We start from the raw sequence: 18100 nt of genomic DNA, 5'->3' as shown, positions 1-18100 counted from the left end.
ACGGTGGTGCCCCGGTAACACAGCCATCGATTGTTGGATTTCGGAGGTGTCTCACTGATGGGGTGATGGTGTCACAACTTGTTGTCTGTTTTTAGAGTTTTTCGATGATGGTGGCACTGCCACCAGCTGCCTTTAAACCCTCTCACTACCAGAAAAATGGGCAAAGGCTACGGATAAAATCCATAGCCATAAACCTATGGCTAGTCCGTAGCCATAAACTTATGGTTAGTCCGTAGCAATATGCCAAATTTAATAATGGCTACAGTTGTCAGATTACCGGCTACAGTCAATATCCGTAGCTATTTTATACATTAAAAAAATATATAATCATTTGTTCATTCAATTACCACCTGGATAATCATTCATTCATTCAATTACAATCAATTACAATCCTTCATTCAATCAATTACAATTACAATTACAATAATGTTGAAAATACAAATCTTTGGCTTTATTAGAGAAATTTGCTCGACTTTACCTTGAAATTTCAATGATAAAGAATTGAAAGGGAAGATATATTTTGACAGTATGATATTTTTTAACAAGTAAATAGGCCTTTTTCAGCCATCAGCCCATCACCCACCTGAAGAATCAAAAACCGATTGTTGTCCAAGTCCACTCCTTTTCCTTTCAATTTCTTAGTGACCTCTGTAAAATTACTTCCACAGTCATTTATGTAGGCATTTGAAGAGTTGTCTCGAAATGCAACTCTAGTAATGACAAAGTCGCTTCCTGCAACAGCTTCGTATATTCCATCATCCTACAAATAGTCATGGCATTCATAAATCGGAGTGACCATTGGGGGAAAGAAAGACAAAGTGAAAGAAGTGTATCATGTATAACCATTTTCTCAAAACTGCAAACTATTTTGTTTTGAAACTCATTCATCTCACCTGAAAACCTGTCACATAATGAATAACTGTAACCACAATGATAGCTATTGTGAATGCACTATAATGAACAAATTATTATTATTATAGATAACTATAATTACAACATAGATCTGTTGAGCTGATGTGCAAAACTTAATCATTCTCAGATAGAAAAAAAAATCAGAAGTGGGCTAATGTTAAGAGAACAACAAACTACCCAATGTATTCAACAATGGAATTTGATCAACAAATAGATTTTCATGGAATCCTGCCCGGGTTGCCCCTAATAGCTGGGACAAGGCTATAGTGATGAAATAGATGTAGTAAAAACCATTTGATGCCTAACAAATTATTAAAAAAATACATTTAAGGCCTTTGATTACTAGCTAATTAGACAAAAAACCAAATTTAGACTATAAACAAAAAAATAGTTAGGACTGCTACCTATGCACCATTTAGATCCACTTCCAAGAAAAAGATCTAGACATGTTAGAAGTATACATCCATATCGCAAATTACCTATTATACAACCAGCAAGGCAACAATATAAAGTGCAATACAGATTGCACATGGTGACCTAGATTATTCTGTGGACCTAATCATGGATACACCATAGCGCCCAAATCACACTAATCGGACAACTACAATGATTTGACAAATGCATGAAGCATATCATAGAATTCTTTGCACTCATGTATATTTACAAATTTGGAAGTAATATTAATTAAACAAGATCTAAAAATACAAGCACGTACATTTCCAACACATGGGCCACAACGCTCAGTCCAAACACAACTAAAAACAGGATGCACTCCAGATGAGACATCTTACAAAGTGTTTCTTAACTTAAACTAATTCTCAAGCATTAGGTTCACATCTTCCTGCCATCAACCAAAACAAGCATTTCTATTGCACCTGATTTTCTTCCTACTTATGAAATGGGTTGGCCTATGGTTCAATTTTTGAAACATTGGTCTGTATATGATGCCGATGTTGTGTTAGTGAGTCTTAGTCACAGATCTCAAACTAGTCTGAGATCATAAAAATGTTGTCCATCTGCATAAACACCTACCCTTTGGTTGGTAAAACCCAAGTAATCAGCTCCCATCATGAATTCAAGCAAAGCATATTTGCATCCCACAACAACTATAATAATAATAATAATAAAATCAAGCACATACTGTCCATTAGAAAGGGCAACATGTGTAGGTGTGGATTAGCTAGATTGAATTGTGTAGGGCCCTAAAAATTCAAATTGATTCAGAATTAGTCATTGGTATCCTCATAAATATTGAGTTGTAGTATACAGTGTGTGCATTGATCAATGTTGAGTAGTATATAGGACAGTCCAAAAGCCGGCTGCCAAGAACTATTTGTCTGTATAAAGAAGAAAACAGTACATGCCAAGCCCCACCCAACAATGTCCCATAATAAAACCTTTTGAATTACCCGGCACCCATACATCTAAAGGCTCAAAGGTTGAATGCAGCCAGCAAGCTGATTTGCTAGTTCTTTTCTCTGCTCAGGGCTTCCATGCTCAAAAAACTGCAAAGACAAACAATAACCGAGCATTTTTATACAATAGGCGAACGAGTTCATACAACCAACATGAGAATGAATATAGAGACTACCAGATCACCAGCCCACAGCCTTTTAAAAAAAGATAAAGGAGGGTAGATGAGTAGGGGAAAAAGAATCAAAGGTATCTTTATGGGGAAAAGAATAAAAAGAAAAAAAATGGAAGGAAACCAATGATAGTTTTTCTAGAAAAATCATACCTTTTGAATAACATAATTGCCAAACACATCAGTCATCAATGTTGGAGCATGTGGGAGAACTTCTTCAAAAGCAGAATAACTACAAAGTGAATCAAGAATCAAAAGCAGCATAAATGACAACAACTAGCATATGGTAGCCACATCCACCATGAAACTTAGAAGTTTTACACAGCTGTAAAATCCTACAAGGAACAAACTCCTCATCTTGCCACTAATCTATCTGAACATCCTCATTTCAGCTATAATCATCCTAGATATTTATAGAGTTATGTCATTTTTTTGAATGATGGAATTTTATTAATAATCCAAAAAGCCACACAAATACCTGCAGTTATAAACAAATTACTGTTGTAAGCTTACCTGGAGGAATCGGACCAACAACAATGTAAGGTTTCTCAAATTACTCGAAGCATGAGGAATCAGACCAGTCAGATTGTTTCGTTGCAACGTCAACTCAATCAAATTCTTGAGATTCCCTAATTCTGTAGGAATTGTACCTGAAATATGATTTATAAAAAAATACAAAATTTTGAGCACGGTCAAATTACCCAAAGCAGGAGGAATTGGACCAGTTAGAGAGAAGTTGAAGATCCTTTTCTTTCTCAAGTAGTGAAGCAACAAGGGAGCTTAATGCCTACAGAATATATGCATTTTCTTCAATACCTCTGCCATAAGAACATATGCATTTTCTAACAAACTGCAAAAAAGAAACCATTTGAGGTTATTCGTGAAGTAAAAACTGATATAAGATGGACAAATGACAAATGACAAGAGAGAGTAAGACCCAAAACACTGCTTCATAAGGTCCTTTTTTTTGTAATAAGCATCCAAAAAATCCATTAAATAAAATACCCTATAGTTCCTCAGTCTAAGTTGCAAGTGGGACCCATGTCTAGAAAAATTACTGTTAAATCTGACAGGTTTCTCTAACATTTTCTCAACATTTCAAAATAAGCGATGGATAGACGATTACGAGCTTCTAATCTGCGCAATTTTGAGTCTTTAAGAACATCCAATGAAAATAATGTTTCGAATCCACTATGACTTACTTCTTGTACTAAGCTTTTGTGCCTTCATCAGATTACCAAGGTTGCTATGAGCATCAACCTGCCAATAAGGGGAAGATCTGCAAATAGTAATTTCAATGCATCTACAATAAAAGAAGGAAACTAAATGATAAAACAAAACTAGGATTCACCAAGCGAGGGTTCAATGCAAGAGCCTGGTGACAACACTGGGCTGCCTCATTAAGTCTTCCTTTCCTTATATATGCACTAGCTAAATTTGACCACGCATCACAAAAATGGCGAAGCAGCAAATCATAAAGAATAAACAATATAAATATGCATATATATGTATAACAGAAAGTAGATAAAAAAGGCAGTCTTGTCCTCCAGTCAGTGATAAAATCAACAAAAAAGGGAAACATCATAAAATTTCTCCTTGCAATACTTAACACAGAGAAAATCATAATTAAAATAGTTGAATCAAGATAAGATCCAATAGATAAAAAGGAGGATCATAGATGCATTCTTTTGTTTCTAATTTGTGAAACAACAAACAAAACCACCCAACTCTTAAGAGAGGAGAAAACTGAGTCTTTTCCTCTAAATATCAACTAGGCCTAGCAATGGGCAGGCCTGGGGCTGGTTCAGCGTTGGATTTTGAAATAGACAGGCCAGGCCTATTCAAAATATCAATTTTACCTAGCTCTGCCCCACCCCATTACCAGCCATAATGTCAATGTTCTCTAAGTAGCATGCTAATGTCTGTTTGGATCTGCCTATTTTTTATCTCATACCTTAAAATGATATGAGAAAAGGGATGTACAGCTTGAATAAACAGATAGGTCACAGTGGCCCCCATAGATCTGCCCGTACGTTGTCAGCTGGGGTAGGACGCATTCCGCATCAATTCCCTGAATACTTCCTTATGGAGAAATCCCAACCCTTCCATTTGGCCTGCAAATGGCCTTTCCATACTAGGCCTATCAGCTCAAAGTATCATTTCCGCTGCACATGTTTCAGCCATATCCTAAGGTCCAGGATCATATATTTTGTCTGTACAGTTAGTAATCCGATTCCGGACCCATGATCCACTGGGCCATTCCTGCAATTTGTTGTCATTGGGAAATTCAACGTTAAAGAGACCAAAAGTTGAACGGCTTCAATCCTCCAATGCTGGAGAGTTTTGGGACATGTATCATCTGAGACTGGGCCCCTAGAGGTGGAAATGGATTGCATCCAGCCCCTGCCTAAACAGACGTGGTCCAGGCAGGGGCTCTGTGGAGCTCACTATGATGTATGGGTTTATACCACTCCGTCCATCCATTTTTCCAGATCATTTTACGGTTTATCCAATATTCAAACATTATGTGACTATTTCCTGATCTGATCCTAATCCAATACATTCGGTGCATCCAAATGGAGCATCATGGAAGTAATGAAATTTGTCTCAAATTCCTTACCAGTGGGTGGCAAAATATTCTTCACAAAGAAGAAAATGGCCTTCTCATGGGTTAGATTCATACTCTTTCGAATCACGTAAACAAATTGCCCCACAGTTAAGTCAGCAGGAACAAGATACCTGCACTCAAAAAATAGCATGTGCAATAAATCAGGCCTCAAGAATGGCTAAACGAAACATCCAACCAAAAAGAAAATGCAGTGTATTAGATATCTCCCACTAGTTAGATGAGTAGACAGACGGTGTGGTGTGTGTGAGTGATCCAGGGTTCAATCCAATGCCTTTTTTTTAAAAGAGGAAACAACAATTTATTATAAAGCCTACAAAGCAGGAAAAGAATAAACATAACTAGCACATGGGATGGGCCATATACCATATCCTGTGGCCAACTGGACAATGTAATCCTTAGATTGAAGGATTTTGAAGGGTGAAAATGGGAAGTCAAATTAACTTCAGTTGACTTCTGATAACCATCCACTTTCTTCCTCAAAACTCCAATGAAATGATTTTGGGACATGGCCCATCTAAGGTAGAGACTAGAGAACCTACCCGATGATAGGTTCAGATCAGGTAAATGTTGTAACATGAACAAAAAACAAGTCACATTATGGGAAAGAAATTGACAAATTCCATTCGCTAACCCTATTATAAGAGTAAACACTATGCCATGTTTTGTAATATGACAACTTGCACATTTTTTCTCTCAAAATAATGGTCAGTGTAGCTGCTGCAGCTGTCGAAGTTCTGTACTACTATGTCAAAAGAGAGAGACCAACTAGACTGAGAGCATTCTTCATTCATGCTTGAGACACATGTTAATGCAAAACTTTAAAAGCATATTAGACAGTAGGAAAGGCCCATGTGTGTTAGCAAAAAACTACTCAGGTTATAACACTATTACTAGACTATCACAAACATGTAGGTACACAGATATTTTCCCCTAGGATGGGACTTGCATGATGAATAGACCAGGAAACAAAAGGCTGGCTTCTCTAAGTAATAGGTGGTTGTCTATGGCACCTTTCTACTAACTAGACCCACCAGCCTTTAAAAAACACTCATCATTGATAGACATAGCATTTCACCTAATACATGCATTGCAGATAAACACGACTTTTTTTTTTTTGAGCAAGTAACAAAAGCAACTAAATAAAAGAAAAGAGTAGGGAATAGAAGTCCTAATCCAAAGGGCTGATTGGCTGATTCCTTTAGAGGTTGGGCCCAATACCAAATCATTAGAACCTTTACTTACAATATTAAACAAGTGGCAACAGAAACATACAAGTGGCAATAGAAACATACATGCTTCAACAACAAAATAAAATTAAAATTAAAATTAAAAACTTGAATCAACATGACAAAAAACTTGACATTTAAAAACATGTCTTTCCAATGGACAAGAAACAAAGAATCTCCTGAAGAAACTGTGTTCTGTTGATTTGATTTGTCTTGACCTTCCATCTAAAATGCAGTGATGCCATTCTCATTACCAGCAAACTGCATATTGATTAGAGATTAGCAAGAATCCTTGCTACTTTCAATTGGTATTGTAATTTCAGCAAGTTTGATTAGAAGCATTCATGAATATAACCTCAACATTCTTTTCAAATGCAGATTGGGGTCTGTATATCAAATGTAGAAGCTTGATATCTATAAAAGATCAGATTAAAGACAAAAACTAAGATTTCTAATTAACGATTAACCTCCATATAAGTCTGGAGAATTCCCTTCTCCATTCTAAATGGAACTCGCAGAATGCTTGCATGATCTGTTCCAAGTACTTTCTCAAGATGTTGATTGCAAGTAGTACCGACTGCATCAGGTAGTAGTCCAGTCACCTGTGTTCCACAACAACAAAAAAATGCATCATGAGGAAGGTAAAAACAAATGAGAATTAGAAATTAGAAGATAAATCTCATGTTTCTGGCTTCTCCGGACAGGGTGAAACCAAAACCTAGAAATGGTTTGAACGTTTCCCCTTCCAATGTCCTTAGCTGACTTACACCCTCCCATTACAGATCAGTAGGAGCATCCCACGGCTGCAGCTTCGCGGCGGGGCCCACTTGGGGAATAGGATAACTAGCATGTGAACTCTGCACGGGCTAGATTCCCCATCATGTATAACAACCACACAAAAATTTTCAACTTCATCAAAAAATCACCATCCCCATCGAATCGAACAGGGAAAAATGGCTAAAAGTCAAAAAAATATTATATAATATGAAAAGGGAAAAAGAAAAGATATTCTAAAACAGAAAACCCTTGATTTGAAACAAGAAAAACCAGCTAAAACTCCAAATTGAGCTCTCGATGGGGCAAATGTTGGCGTCTATCGGTGGAGGTGGCAGCGCTGGTGGAGTAGGGATGGTGGCTGCGGATGAAATTTGTGGTCACAGGGGCTCGGCTGGTGGAGGAGACGAGGTGGTGACGAGGGTAGGATGAAAGGGGTTTCGAAAACCCTAGCACATGATGTGATCACATATCAACGACGAGTTTGTAGTGAAAGGGGGTTTTAAAAACCCTAGCGAGGGAGAGAGAGGTTGGGAAAACAGGGGGCGGGAGAGAGTGGGTTTTGGTAGAGGGGCGGGCGCGCGAGAGAGAGATTTGGGTCGCACGCAGGATTTTTTTTTTTTTTTTTAGGGGGGGTTGACGGACGACACTTTTAAGTCCTTAATATTAGATCTTATGGGGCCCACTATGATTAATGTTATTTATCTACTTCGTCCATTCATTTTAAAAGATCATTTTAAGGGTTGATCCAAAAAATGGGTTAGATCGAAGCTGTAAGCAGACCACATAAAATATTAACGATAGAAATTTATTTTTTATTATTTCTTATGGTGTGGTCCACATGGACTTTTAATCTACCTACTTTTTGGGCTCATCCACTGAAATTATATATTAGAATTTAGGGGCGGCTTAGACAAAACACATATATTCCAATGGGCCCCATGGAGCCCCTTAAGCACCATCAATCTTTAATAAGATGATGGTGGAATCTATGTTTTGACTACGGATTAAGTAGGTTTTAGCTACGGATTAAAGTTGTAGCAAATTAGCTACGGTTTATATCCGTAGCTAAAAGCTTCCAAGGTCCGTAGCCTTTGTTCGATTTTTTGGTAGTGTCTTTTCCTTAATTTTGGCTTCCTCTTGGCAACGGTCGGCATCCCTTGAACCAAAATACCTACCTCTTCACCTGACGACTCCTCTCCCGTGTACCAGGAAGGTGAAAACTGGACACGCTTCCCAACATGACCTCCCAACCTAGTTCATATGGGCACTTATGATTAATCGTAGGCCATTACTGACCTATACTAAGCTATCGCTACCCTGTGAGTAGTAAGGGTAACTCATTTGGCTGTTTGCATGATGATACAGCAAGTCATTTCTAAGGTCTTAACTCACTGGTTCGACCCACCCCAAGTCGAAATCTCTTAGACTCTATTTATTTTCTCGCCTAAAACATACGGTTATGGTGTTCCTAAGTTCCAATTTCTTAATTTCAAGTCTGTGTTTTGATGTCAATTGAGAATTTTTGCCCTCAGGTTCTATGTCACTAGTTTCATAATCCTATATACATCAACAAATGCATTATGGTAAGTCCCCATCCCACAGTCCAATTTTATCCTAAACTCATGCTCTCATACCAACTTTCTAATGCCCCAAATTTCAGGGGTCGAGCATGCACTCGATCCTCGATATTTCAAGCATTACTTATGCCTTTCAAAAAATGAAATCTTAATTAAGCGGTTAACCAAGCATATCATAATCATGTGTAAGAAGTAAACTAAACAATGTATATCTTTGTTATTACAATTGTAATGAGAATAAGAAACAAGTTCCATACACTCATACATAAGTTCAACTAAGTCATAAAGTCCACCCAGCTGGGGACCCAACATACACGTATGAACATAAATTGATGAGCATCCATGTCCTTAAAAAAAACAAAATCGGTGGCCCCAAGATGCATCTCTACAACTGACTATCCGTGCTCTGGAAGTATGAAAACTCCTCAATATGGTCCTCATACTCCTCAACAGGTGTATCATCATCTAGGCACCAGCATCAATGAAATCATTTGGTTGGTGTTTTAAAACACTGTCCTAGGTGGGAGTGAGTGATCAATTCAGTTCTACTATTAACTGAAGTTTTACATGTCATCAAGCAGATACATGCATAGATGATGATAACATATCAAAACACAAAAAGTCATATCAGGTTCTTTAGATGCATGAATGACACGGAATACGTATTCATGACCCAAGATTTAACGATACCACATCAACACTATTACTAGTGAGGATGACAACATATGCGCAATGGTTGGCCCGAACCACAACCCACCAAATGTTATGGAATGCATGATTTCCCAAGTATTTATTAATGTTCATTTCAAACAGTCGGTTGGCGAAGCTGGGATACCGCCATCAAATCTCGAGTTTGTATTTAGATTACATGGGTTGTTGCGGCACTAGGCGACTCCTCACCAGTATCCCTAGGTCTAATTTAGGTTTACATTCCCTTAAGTCCTTGTACGTGAATCGAATTTGTAGTAAGGCTAATCTCCTAGGGATAGTCATGGCTAGGGTGAAGGTCGTCACCCGACCCCAGTGTGGAGAAGGCATGCCACCTATATCATCAAATAATGATAGGGGAACATCCTTCCTATGTGCTCACCAGACACTACGGGGAGGCTCGTTACCCAATGTTTTACCAACACGGCGGGCTCGTCACCAAATGTTTTGTCAATGTAGCAGGCTTGTCACCCCAGCATAAGCTGACAACTCAGGCACAGTGTCCCATACCACCATGTCTAGCACTCGAGTCTTGACAAATCATATCGCACTAATGGTCATGAGTAACCATATTTGTGGGTGATAAGGCATCCTAGATTCTATGATGTGTCTCAAACATTTATCACATACACGATCAGCCATGCAAAGGGGATAATCTAATTGTCTAAGGAAAACCCTGGACCAACCGGCATTGGGTGCAAGCAACCCATGTAGCTCCAACTATTGTCCGTTATCCAAGTTTATCTTAGTCAACCACATGAGTCGGAATGGCCGGACTCATCGGCCAACCCCCATTTCTAAAGTTAGGTGAGGCTCGACCTCTTCCTATCATGGCTTAATTCAAAGAATGTGAAGTAATCAGTGATATAATATTTATTTGCCATTAACAGGGTTTCAAAACTTAAATCAAACAATCAAAGTATCTCAAGTCAAGTGTAGATCAGAATTTACATGTGTCCCCATTTAATACATAAGAAGTTGTAAATGCATCAAATACCCTTGAAATATACCATTTCATTTACAAACCCTAATCAAACGCCAACAAAATGAGCATGCATTTCATCATACATTTGAGCTACTAACAATAACATAAACAGGGATCTTTATAGCAAAGAATTTAGGGCATACTTGAACTAAGGATTTCTACTAAATTAAAAAGTCACCATAGTTTATCACCCTCAAGGGTTGATAAACGAAAACCTAAAAGAATAGTTTACACTTTGTGTTAGCCCTTCCGTCTCGGATTTTCTCCTAGGGTTAAGGTTTTGGGAAGAATCACTGAAACCTAAATGATTCGAACAACCAATATAAGGTATGGGAAAAACTTAACCCAAACATCATGATGTGTGGATCTAGGTTTAGAGTTTACCTTCAACACTTACGGACGGAGATCCGACGAAGGGTTCGGGCGCAACTAGATCGCCAATCAGGCAGAAAGGAGGCAAACTTACAACCAATTTCCCTTTCTCTCCCAACTCTCCCCTTTTTTCTCCCCTCTCTCTCTCTATCTCTCTCTCTTTCCCAAAGCTAGGGTATGAAAATTCGTATGTGAAAAGGGCGAGCTTAACAGTCCTAGAGGGGGGATGAATAGGACTATGACAAAATAAAAAAACTAAAGAGCTGAAATAATTAATGAATTAGAAATTTCAATAGCACTAGTATTGAAAAATTAATTCAAACTTAGTTCGTAGGACAACCTTCACCAAAAATAAAGTTTTAGGTAGGACAACCTTATTTTACGAACATATGTAAGGATCAAGATCTCAAACCAAGTAAAAGAAAATAAAGCTATTTATTACAGGCATTCACCACTTTTGCATAAATAAAATTACAACCATTCTCCACAAATGTAAAAATTAAACATTCACCACACACTACGAATTATAGTGGTTCGGTGTGTACAACAACTGTTCTCAAACAGTCACACCTACTCCACTCCTAATAATCACTATCCATGTGATATTGGCTTTCACTATAAACAAGGTTTTCACAGGGTCACCTTAAAACCTCATACAGTTGTGATTTTAACGGACTATCACAAACAAAAAACCCCTCGTTGAGATTTTTTGGCTATCTCAGGCAAACCAACAAATGAGATTTTCTAGCTATCTCAATAAAACCAAAATACAAAAGATAGAATATACTTATCTTCACCTTCAAGATGTATCTCTTGATGTAGCCTATAGAACAAGTTCTCTTGAAGTAGATTGTTCAATGTCCAGTTTCATATACAAGGGTTCTAGGTTCTAGATTAATTTTAAATCGATTCAAACCAAAGGTTACTTGTTTGAATTCCTCAAGATCTCCAAGAAGAGTATCTACTCTCTTTATAGAATAAGATTCATAAAACAAGAGATCTATGAATTGAAGTAAAAAGCTGTTAAAGAAATATTAAAAATACCATGCAATAGCTTGACAACAATGGGGACCTCTCTCTCTCTCTCTCTCTCTCTCTCTCTCTCTCTCTCTCTCTTGATGTAGGCTTTTATTAGCTTGAATTGGTAATATCAGATTGAAAGAAGGCCTCGATATATACGCTAAAAAGTTATTGCTTCGACTCATCTAAGGTTTTCATCGACTAGTCTAATGATCGATAAATTTTTAAATTTTGAGCACTGTAACATCCCAAATTTTCACGGCCAGAGTTATACTCGTGCCCGAGAAAAATGAGTGTTAATAATGTATAAATTGGATGCTTTGAAAATTGCACTTTATTTTTTCATTTGGATCACATCCAAATACATTCATGAAGGTAACATTCACAAGAATAAAATCGACTATATTGATTATTTCATTTGAATAAAAGAATAATCAAATGCCCTCTCAATGGGAGCTTATTACAAAATCAAAGTTCACAGCAGAAGTATAAAACTAATTCATAAAAATATCTTCTCATTCTTTCAGTATAATCTTCTTTAAGGAAGTAGTCCTCTAAGTCTTCAATCTGTACGTCACCTACATCATCTGTATTGTTGGAAGAGGATCAATGCTCTACTCATAGTGATGGTTATCCTTTAAGATTAACAATAATTCAAGAGATTCATAAAAGTAAAGTAAGGGTTCTGATATGTCTCGTACTCCACTTATACATGCGATATTAGTATGCGCAAACAACTTACATGAGATGCATGCCTAGCATAGTGTGTGCGGTTCATCATACATAGTGATCATCAAATGTCAAATATAATTCATAGGAAACCCGACTCGACCCGCACTCTCACTATACAAATATTCACCGACATGGCCAACATTAACATGGATTTACGGGAACATCTTAAGGTGACACCACAATGCTATTGGGAGATTTATGTAACACGATGTGTTCATGAAGCAACTATTTACAACATCCAATCTCGAAAAGGTGATGTAGCAAACATAGCGATTTACCTACATCGATTGTGCTCCACACCAACCAACCCACGGAATTACGTGTCAAATAAGAGAGCCACTACTCATAACGCATTACGTCCATGATAAAATTGAGTCACTAGTTGTGATACCTTCAACACATCACTTACATTGATAGAGAATGTGATCTAAATCATGAAGGTTCTGGAATAGCAAGACACATGCCCAAGCCTTAAAGATAGATAACACAAGACTAATATAATAAAGAGAATAGTAACAATGGTCAACTCAAAAGTGGCAATGGCCAATATAACAAATAGGAGAGTGACAATGGTTAACTCAATAAGAGAAGAGTAGCAATGGCTAACTTACAAATAAAAGAGCGGCAATGGCCAACTCAATAATAAGGAGAGTGGCAATGGCCAACTCAATAAGGAGACGAGTGGCAGAGCCAACTTAAATAAAGAGACGAGTGGCAAAGTCAACTCAAATAAAGAGACGAGTGGTAGAGCCAACTCAAATATAGAGACGAGTGGCAGTGCTAACTCAAAATTTTTGATAAGGCAAGGGCAAGGCTTGTATCCATGGCCCCACATAAATTCAGAGAAATTACTTATAATTAACATCATATCATAATCCCAAAAGGGCCAATAGTTGTTAATGATAAATTAAATAAAAACAGACAAAAATCATGGTAATATGAAAACAGGTAAAAGGCACATAAAAGGTGAGATAAAAAACATCGACTCACTTAAGGTAAAAGGTACGTAAAAGGTGAGATAAAATATATCAACTCAATTAAGATAAAAGGTACATAAAAGGCACGATAATAACATATCAACTTAAATTATTATAAGCTTAAAGGATAAAACCCTCACTTAAATTCTAACAGGCCCTATCGATCTTGATTTTCCTTCTCTTTCTTTCTTTTTATCTTTTACTTTTCTTTCCTTTCTTCCTCTTCTCTTTCCTTCCTTTTCCTTTCCTTCCTTTTTCGTTCTGCCTTTTCTTTCTTTCTTGTTGTTGCCTGTTGGCTAGGAGTTTCTTCTTCTCCCACGTTTCTCTCTCTCTCTCTTTATTTTGTTACATTCTTAGGATGGTGGGGTGGTGAGCCCTTTTATAAGCTGCCTATCCCCCCTTTGTAACTCTATTTGCGCGAAGTCGGTTTAACATCTTACGCTACAACCTCTGCGCAATAGGGAGGATACGATCATGATGTTCTTCCTTTTTCTCACGTGAGATTTTGGCAGTTAGGGTTTCCACATCATGGCCTTTTAGATGAACATCCCAGATGTCTCTAGACAGATGCCTTTGGCCCCATCGAAGTACCTGGCCCACTCGCGTTCTGATCGGATGCACAAATAAAGTCACGTGAATCCACTCCCAGCATGAGAATCGGCGGAGATCTCCTTCCGTTTCCTATTTCTTTCTCTTTAGAGATCTTGGCTATGATCGAACATGGTTTCCTTTAGTTTTGGGAGGTCCAGATCGCTCCACGAAGTCTGTCCCGAGTTCTCTTAGCAATGGAACGAAAACTCATCACTGCCTCCTTTCCTTGACTTGCAGATGGAAGTCGAAAGAGAATCGGCTTGTGTGTTAAATGGATTGTAAAAGGGCCAGGGATTGGTCGGTTTTCTTCCCTGATCATGATAGATGGTGTTAATCATCCATCTGATCATCGAAGTGGGCCATTATGTCTTCCAGCGGATGCTAGTCATTTACGTGTCCAATGCAGTCCGATCTTGGGCTTCCTGGAGTGGTCTTTGGGTTCTATTTAACGGTGGGGATCACATGGGTCCCATCAGATTTTTCATCCTGAGGCTCTAGATGGTTTAGATCGTCCATATAGATGGTAATCCAGGGCCACGACGTTAACAACGGACGACTGTCCGTTTCTCCTGCAAATGCGAGAGGGAATTCCTCCCCATTTTTATTTTTTTGTCGGGTCAAACTAGGTTTAACCCGACTCTTAGTTCAGTGCACCACTGGTGCACGTGAGTGGTCTACAAGCACTGTAAGTGGGGTCCACAGTGATGTTTTCAAATGAATCCACACCATCCATTTGTTTTTTCTATAAGATTTAAGGGTTGAGACCAAAATGGAAGCATATCCAAAGATCGGGTGGCCCAAAACCGACATTTAATGGCTGATCTGTCCATTGGGTCATTTTCACAATGATCTAAGGGCTGAATTTCAATGTGTATGGTTAATTTTGGGTTTATACTCAAGGTATAAGATTTCACACCAACTGGATTGTGGGAACTATGTGATCTAGAATTCAAGGGTCTAGGTTAGTGGTATTTTCATAATTATTGTTGATTTAAGAGTTTTGTGAAATATAAGGGTGCTACATGGTTGTAAGCACGTTTCTCAACAATTCTTACAAATAAACTTACCTTTAAATTATTACAGCTAGATAGTTATTTGCTAATTTATTTAAGGAAAGGTTCATATGTCAAAACATGCGATGGATGGTCTCTGTCTTTAAAATCAACAGTCAGATGGCTTGATCTACGAATGAAGATCATTCCTAATGGTTAGGTTTATGTCAGGGCAAGGATGTAAGGCTATGATTGTTGGATTGGTATCGTACAAATGTATATATTATGTTAAATTTTATGGTAACGCTCGAGAACTTTCGATGTTTGAGTATCTAAAAGTTTGGAGTGTTACAAGCACGATCGGATAAAACCGAACTTCGACTGGTCGAAGTCCTTACTCGACTAGTTAAGGGCCTTGTTTGACTGGTCGAGGGTGCCACATTTTAGTTGCTAGACTTCAAATTGAGCAACCCTCAATTGGTCGAAGGCTCCTCTTCGACTGGTCGAGCAGTCTGCTCGACTGGTCAAAGAAGCAACAAAAAAAATTCATTTTTTTGAATTCAAACTTGGACTGGTTACAGATTTCTTTAGACTGGTCGAGCCACAGCTTAGACTAGTCAAACCTAAGCTTAGAATAGTCGAAGTTTAACCTATATTAAGTATAAAGACTCATACAAGTTTGTATCTTGAAAGAACCTAAGCCTAAGGTCTTTTTAGGGTCTGTTATACCTGAAATGACTGAACATTAAAGTAGCTTGAATTTTTTGAAACTTGTTCTTCTACTTGAATTTTCAATAAAGCTCGAAGTTGAAGATGGAACTTGATCTTCTACTAGAAGTGTAGTAAAACTTGAATTTATTAAAGCTTGAACTTTCCATCTTGATCTACTTCATGACATGAACTTCAGTAGAGTCTTGAACTTAGTAGATTGTGAACTATCTTGACTTGAAGTAACCTCTTGAACTTTCCATCTTAATCCACATTAGACGAGCTACTTTATAAGTTGTTTTGTCCAAGAGAAATTTGACAAACAAAGATGTGATTTATACAATATAGCACTAACAATCTCCCCATTTGTCAAAGTCGTGACAAAACACTTAACATTACAACAATTAAAATGATATCTTGAATCCCATGTTGTAGAAGGTGCAGCTTTAATGAATGTGCAATTTTACTCCCCCTCAATGCAAGATTGTCCCTGTATTGTGACATACATATATAATGCAAGATTTTCATTCCAACCATATATCAACATTCATATAATGTGCATCTTCATTCATTCAACCTATAAAATTAGCAATTCTCTCCCCTTTTTGTCACAAGATGACAAAGGGAAGAACACTCATGTGATTATAATCAATAACCCACAAGAATCAGTAGAATAATAAGAAGAAAATGCAAGGAAATATGTCAATTAAGGAGTTATCAAAATGTCATCAAGAAGAGAGTAGTGTTAGAAAGTTATCATCCAGCACACATAAAGTATAAAGTTATACAACCCAAAGTTAAATGAAAATCAGTCTAATCGAATCTAGAAGAGGATGGAGAATGTATAGATGGATCAATCTAGTGAAGTCCCTTGGTAATGCGATGGAAATATTTTTGCCTATATTTAATAGAAGCTTTGTGACTTTTAACCAGAGTATCATATGATACCTTCAACTCAACAACCTTATCTTCCAAAGACTTGAGCCGATCATCAACTTGGGAAGGTTGATAGTCAAGATCAGTTTCATCATCCAATTCTAGCTCTACAAAGATGTCATCTATGGATGTGTCTTCAGGTAAAGGTGTGTCTTCTTCCTCTTCTTCATCCTCATCTCTCTGGCTGAGAAGGAATGCCAGGTTCATCTTATGGATATTTGTATTATCAAATGGGAGGGCTAACTCTAGTGCCTCGGTCAATGAAATGACAATATTCTAATAAATAGTAAGGCTTGTCATGAGATAAGCAAAAGGGATCGACCTTTAGCCAGGATGGATACGAAATTAGATAATCAAATAATACATTAAAGAGGGAAGCCAGACACAACAACGTGAAGGATACGAGTCATGAAGGGAGTAAGTTCAAACTTATTCCCAAACCGTGGATAGGCATTAAATGTGAAAATGTGATGAAAGACTCTATATTTAGGAAACATCTTGTTGGCACGAAGGGCATTTCCAAAACTCCATTCAACATTAAATCGACATAATTTACGAGTAATGACCCGTCGCTTAGATTCAGTCATTTTTTCAACAATGGTGGCAATAGGTATGCCTTCATCATTGCCATTAACATCAAGTAAACTTGAGATCAGGTGTCGATCAATGGGAACTGTCCCTTTCTCTAAATTAATAGAGAATGTCAGATTATCAAGGGACAATTCACCTATTGAAGCATACATGCCTTGTGTTATTGAGCGATATATCGTTCCGCCCCAACCAAGAATGTTTTCCCAACCAATGGCAGTAAGAATCGGAAAGAGATGGAATGGAGCATTGTGGTCTACGTTCACAGTCCTTTCAATGATAATTTCTCTAAAGCAAAAATCCCTAACATGCTCTGAATCTTCTTCAGGAGATCTTATAGTTCTCACTCTAACTGGAGTTGACTTGGAGGAGGAGCCACGAGTAGCCTTCCTCTTAGTGCGATGCTCCATTTAGAGATTATAATAGAGAGTATTAAAAAGAATAGATAGGTTGGCTAAGATTAGAATTTTACACAAAACTCACTATAGAAAGAATGTAAATCTCAAATAATCCACAAAATGAATATTAACTAGCAAGGAGGAACCCAAATATGGAAAGAATTTGGAAATAAACCACTTATAATGACAAAAATGGAGATGGGTTCGATGAGTGAAGCCATGGCTGATCGAGGAAGAAAGGAAAAATGAAGAAAAAATGTGTTTTTCCCTCTTTTAAGTAACAAACCTGCGCACTTCGACCGGTCGAGTATGGTCCTCGGCCCGTCGAAGGTCGACTAGTCGAGGACGTACTCGACCCATCGAGTAGCCCAAAAAAATTTACATTTT

At 37.7% G+C, this 18100-nt stretch overlaps 1 protein-coding gene and 1 long non-coding RNA gene across 4 annotated transcripts; both read right to left on the bottom strand.

Annotated features, from left to right (window-relative positions):
• Window positions 1–455: 455 nt before the first annotated feature.
• LOC131218336 (uncharacterized) lies at window positions 456–3941 on the bottom strand. 3 transcript variants are annotated; one of them, XR_009157649.1, is made up of 5 exons: window positions 3849–3941; window positions 3011–3347; window positions 2651–2729; window positions 2310–2417; window positions 2055–2114 (listed from the first exon to the last, which is right to left on the bottom strand). It is a non-coding gene; the product is annotated as an uncharacterized LOC131218336 (long non-coding RNA). The 3 variants fall into 3 exon arrangements; XR_009157650.1 differs by lacking the exons at window positions 2055–2114; window positions 3849–3941 and adding an exon at window positions 456–760 and having other exon boundaries at window positions 3011–3492; XR_009157648.1 differs by lacking the exon at window positions 3849–3941 and having other exon boundaries at window positions 3011–3488.
• Window positions 3942–4965: 1024 nt separating this feature from the next.
• On the bottom strand, window positions 4966–7015 carry LOC131218335 (uncharacterized). Its single transcript, XM_058212972.1, has 2 exons — window positions 6820–7015; window positions 4966–5236 (listed from the first exon to the last, which is right to left on the bottom strand). Exons 1-2 carry the CDS (start codon window positions 6933–6935, stop codon window positions 5047–5049), a joined length of 306 nt encoding a protein of 101 aa, XP_058068955.1. The 5' UTR covers window positions 6936–7015; the 3' UTR covers window positions 4966–5046.
• Between the last annotated feature and the right edge of the window lie 11085 nt (window positions 7016–18100).

The sequence above is a fragment of the Magnolia sinica genome, chromosome 11 (assembly GCF_029962835.1).
Source record: "Magnolia sinica isolate HGM2019 chromosome 11, MsV1, whole genome shotgun sequence".
In the NCBI taxonomy this organism is placed as follows: domain Eukaryota; kingdom Viridiplantae; phylum Streptophyta; class Magnoliopsida; order Magnoliales; family Magnoliaceae; genus Magnolia; species Magnolia sinica.
This window is presented reverse-complemented; position numbering and strand designations above follow the sequence as displayed.